Source organism: Diplotaxodon limnothrissa, linkage group LG8, assembly GCF_057381915.1.
Source record: "Diplotaxodon limnothrissa isolate DT_005_m linkage group LG8, D_limnothrissa_male_GT1.1, whole genome shotgun sequence".
Lineage (NCBI taxonomy): Eukaryota > Metazoa > Chordata > Actinopteri > Cichliformes > Cichlidae > Diplotaxodon > Diplotaxodon limnothrissa.
This window is the reverse complement of record NC_140603.1, coordinates 11794371-11799258: the sequence shown is the minus strand read 5'-3', so window position 1 is coordinate 11799258 and position 4888 is coordinate 11794371. Positions and strand designations below refer to the sequence as shown.

Below are 4888 nucleotides of genomic sequence, written 5' to 3'. Positions count from 1 at the left end.
ATGTTCAGTGTAGGCTGAAAATGTACACATTTGTGTGACAATGAAAAAATGCAATATTCACAATATAATCTTTGTAGGACTTTATTAATGAATAAAAAAAAAATCAATTTGGAATGCCCAATAAGATCGCAGGGCTCGCAAAATCGCCGGGGCTGAGATAGATTTTGGTCGCCCGACCGGAGATATCGCTAGCTCCGGGACGTCGGGCTAGAGATTTTGCGAGCCTCGAGTTGTGTATTAGTTGACAAAAAATAAATAAAACCCCAATAATCTGACAATTCCCTGAGCAAGCACTCGGCGACAGTGGGGAGGAAAAACTTTCTTTTAAAAGCAAGAAACCTCCGGCAGAACCAGGCTCAGTGAGGGACGGCCATCTGCCTCGACCGGTCGTGGGATTTTTAAAGTGACTCATTGGATGTGAAATAAATTAGCTTGTTTGAATCGTTTGTTGTTAGCCAATTTAAAGAGTCACTTTGATGTCAACTAATACACTTAAACTGTCCAAATAATTTTAAATAATAATTTTGCAGGCAGTTGGAGTAGAAGCACTTGGTATGGACATCAAGTTGTTATTAAGTTCTGTTTTCCCTGAGCATTTTCTTGTTTTTGTATTTTAAGTTGTTATTAATTTCCTCGAGCTCTGTGTTTTCCTTGAGCATTTTCTTGTTTTTGTATTTTAAGTTGTTATTAATTTCCTCGAGCTCTGTGTTTTCCCTGAGAATTTTCTTGTTTTTGTATTTTAAGTTGTTATTAATTTCCTCGAGCTCTGTGTTTTCCTTGAGCATTTTCTTCTTTTTGTATTTTAAGTTGTTATGAAGTTCCTCAAGCTCTGTGCTCTTTTTTAGGAGTTCACTGTATTTGTAGTTTAAGTTCTTATTCTGTCCCTCGAGCTCTGTGTTCTTTCTCAGGATTTCATCAATTTTGTATTTTATGATGTTAGAAAGTTCCACAAGCTCTGAGTTCTTGCTTAGCATTTCATTGCAAATGTGCTGCGCGCCTGAGTGTTGTTTTATCAGTTTTTCCCTTTCTCCTTCTAGTTCCATGATTTTCTCCTTCATTTCATTAGAACATGCGTGTAGCTGTAGATTTTTCCTTTCTAAGTCTTGGAGAATAACTTGTGTCTTTTTCTGCATTTTTTCCTGTTGCTGTTTCTCTTGAAGAAACTCTTTGTTTTTCTCCAGGGCTTCATCAAGTTTTAGGTGAAGCTGCAGATTCTTGTTCTCAGTGTCTTTGAGATTCCCATAGAGCTCCTGATTAATAGCTTCTGTTTGTTGAAGCTGGTAGGACATTTTTCTTAACTGGTCGCAGTTCTGCTTGTTTGTTGTCATCAGGCTTGCAATATGCTGCGGATCTTCAATAAAGATTATTTCCCAGCCCTTATTTACAATATCTACACCGGGCAGGTTTTGTGTATTTTTATTTTCTTCGTCTTGCTGGTTTATGAGACTTTCATCGTGAAACATTTCTGTGCAGTGCTTCATTAAGCTTTACTTGCAAGACTTTTTGTTTCTTCATGGTCTGAAGTTTACATTCCATTTTTTTCTCCTTTCTTTAAATGTAAAGACTTCTTTTTAAATGTAATAACATAAAAAAAAAAACCCTCCTCAGCCATCAAAATAACTTGTGTAAATACATCCCCATTAATCCCACAAGCAGCAGCTACTTTGAGATTAAACATAATCATAGAAGCTACCTCTAAGTGTTTGATTTGGTAAACTTGTAGCTGCAACAGTTAATTAAAACAATCTTCAATTCACAAACCAGAGGCCATAAAGAAACCAATAAACTTTATTTTCCAGTAGTGTTGACAGTAGTTATGGTAGACAGTAAATGGAACCAATCAATTGTCTTTTTTCTGAACAAGCCGTGGAGGGAAGACAATCTCCCTCAGATTTCGGAGGACCCCCCTGCTGTAGTAGTATCTTTTAGAGTGATCTGGGATGGGGCTACAGAGAATATCGGCCGCTGTAGATGGGTGGCAGTGCTGGCAAACGTAGCCTCGACTTTTGTACCACTCATTGGAGGTCTGGTTCACAACAGCAAGAAAGGAATGGAACATGGTGTAACCCGCCAGGAGGAAGAATACAAAGAGTAAGAAGCCCAGCATGAAGACAATTCGGGGAAAAGTAAGGAAGAGATGCTGGAAGAAAAAAGTGGGAGGAGGGGCGGATGATTAAAATTCAATTTCAGTTAGAATCAAAAACAGCTGTGTGCAATATTCAGTGTGTCAGCAGTACCTGCACGACAAACAGAAATCCTGCTGGCTGCCGTTGGCCATTCTCATCTAAGTAACTGGCCCCCAGGAGCCCTGTGCGCAGCACGACATGAAGCAGCATGTCCACCGTTAACAGGGCGATGTCGCACGCCATGGCACAGATGCTGAAGAGGTAAAGCAGGAAGTAACGTGTGTTCTGAGCACCGATGCAGTTGTTCACCCAGACGCAGTGGTGGTCGAAACGCTGCACACACCTGTTGCAGACCCCTGAATCACAGGAGGAGTTACAGTCAGCACTGAGACACGCTACCTTTCTTTTTCTCCCAGTACCTCAGGTGCTGACATTGACAAATTAAAAAGCACTCACTACAGTGTTTCGAGCGGGCTGGTTTGACAAGCTGGCAAGTCGAACATATGATTCCCGGGTGAAACAACCTCCTATCGTACGAATAGATGTGCAGCTGACCGGCAACTTTCTTCTTTGTCACTGTGCCTGACAGATGGAGAGAAGTGAGATAACACACTGCCATTGCTGACACCACCACCGCACATTTAAACAAGATGTGGTCAAACTAAAATGAACCTGGGTCTGTCTTGATGCAGAGGTAGAAGAAGAAGGTCTTGATGGCCAACAGGATATAAGGCACAGATAGGCTGATCAGAGTGGTGTCCATCTCCCTACAGAAGCCAAACACCTCGTAAGTGAACTCTGCATACACGGCGCCCTCCAGCAGGATGTGCAGGTATATGAACGCGTTGCTCCTGCAGTCAAATTCAAATAACACTGAATCAAGCCTCAAATAAACATTAAACTCTGTAAACGCTAAGAGAGAACTACAAACCTCTGATGGAACAGTCTGTGCAAAGTCCACTGTGAAAACGTCTGCAGCCACTTTGGAGTAATCGATGAAAGTCTCTGTGAAAAAAAGCACATAGTTGTAAGTGAAGTGGATACGTTTTCTTTATATTGAGACAACAGCGCCACAGAGTGTCGGTCTTTGGAATTGCATGAAAAGAAAAGCTTCATACTCATCCCGTTTCTGCTCTTTTCTTACCTTTAATGCAAAGCTGTAGAGTGAATTAAGGGGGCTGTGTTGCTGGCCGGAGTATCTGCACACTAGAGCTATGCATGTGAGCACCACCACAACGTAAATGCCAAACAGCGTCAGGAAATCCATATCTCACCTGGCAGCATCGCAGAGAGGCAAACAACAGGTGTTTACGGTACAAACTCACCGACAGCAGGTAGCAAGCTTAAAAAGAAACAATTAGGCTTTGTTACAGTTAAATTTCAGTCATAGTTACTTCCTTTAAACGCGTTAAAGACTCAGGTGAACAAGTTACATTAGCATCCGCTGAAACCTCTCAGTACCCACACTGCAGCGTTAGCAAAACTGAACCAAGTCTTCGTTTCTTCTCCTTGTAAACCCATTTTCATGCTCGCTCTCACCTTACCATCTAGTCGAGGTTACACATAGCTGCCTTTTAGTGTTTGTCTCAAGTCAACAGAGTCGGTTTAGGAGGCTTCTAGTTTTACTTTTGCTCCATGCTCACGTCCTGCCCCTGTAAACAATGCTACTTCCTTAGCATCGCTAATGGGCTGGGCTAACGTCGAAGCCTCCCCGCTGTGAGAGGACAGTGGAAATGTGTCCTACTCCTTTTTACTTTACATTGATATAAATGAACAGTGTGTTTTGTTTTTTTGGGTTTTTTTCGGCTGATTAAGAGAGGGGATTATTAATTTTAAAAGTTGTAAGTATACTTTGCGTTAAAAGTCCCTGTCTCCTGTTATAAACGTGTATTAATAGCCATACAAGGAGGTGTGCAAGACAAGTGCATTCAGCCAGCTCTTTCTTTTATTGAAAATCCTGTTATTTTTCGACAGTTTACATCCCCATCCCAATATCTAAAACAGGCTTCAGACATTTCTAAAGTTTGCTTAAACATCTTCTATTTAAAAAAGAAGAGAGAGCTATGATGCACATCACTACCCACATACACTCACTGGTTACTACATTGTCAACACAGATGTTAAATCAGCCTATGGCAGCAGCTCAGTGCATTTACCCATGCAGATGTAGCCAAGACGACCTGCTGAAGTTCACTAAACTGAGCATCAGAAAAGGGTGAAAGGTGATTTAAGTGACTATGAATGTGGCATTGCTGTTGGGGCTGGACAGGCTGGTCCAAGCATTTCAGAAACTGCTGGTTGACTGTGATTTTCCACCACACAAGCATCTCTAGGGTTTCCAGAGGATGGTACCAAAAAAGAGTCAATATCCGGTGAGCATCAGTTCTCTGGGTGAAAATGTCTTGTTGATGCTAGATGTCAAAGAAAAAGCTAACAGGAAGGCAATAAAAACTCAAATAACTCATCACAGAGTTACTCTAAACTCAAAACACATCAACACTTGAAGAAAATGGGCTACAGCAGCGACCACACCAGGTGCCATCTCAGCTAAGATCAAGAAACTGAGGCTAGAATTCTCACAGGCTCACCAAACTTGGACAGAAGACTGGAAAAATGTTGCCTGGAGCCTGCTTTGACATGTAATTGTTAAGGTTGGAATTTGGAGTAAAAACCATGAAGCAGGGATTCATCCTGCTTTGTGTTAATGGTTCAGGCTGCTGCTGCTGCTGGTGTAATGGTGTGTGGGGCATTTTTTGGCACAC

At 41.6% G+C, this 4888-nt stretch overlaps 1 protein-coding gene across 2 annotated transcripts; it reads right to left on the bottom strand.

The window, feature by feature from the left end:
- Positions 1-1802: 1802 nt before the first annotated feature.
- On the bottom strand, positions 1803-3786 carry zdhhc4 (zDHHC palmitoyltransferase 4). Of its 2 annotated transcripts, none has more exons than XM_085360486.1 (7): positions 3666-3786; positions 3271-3400; positions 3058-3131; positions 2799-2977; positions 2583-2708; positions 2238-2482; positions 1803-2140 (listed from the first exon to the last, which is right to left on the bottom strand). In XM_085360486.1, the coding sequence occupies exons 2-7, from the start codon at positions 3391-3393 to the stop codon at positions 1841-1843; spliced, it is 1047 nt and encodes a 348-aa protein (XP_085216612.1). In that variant the 5' UTR covers positions 3394-3400; positions 3666-3786; the 3' UTR covers positions 1803-1840. The 2 variants fall into 2 exon arrangements, with proteins under 2 accessions (XP_085216612.1, XP_085216613.1); XM_085360487.1 differs by having other exon boundaries at positions 3671-3786.
- Between the last annotated feature and the right edge of the window lie 1102 nt (positions 3787-4888).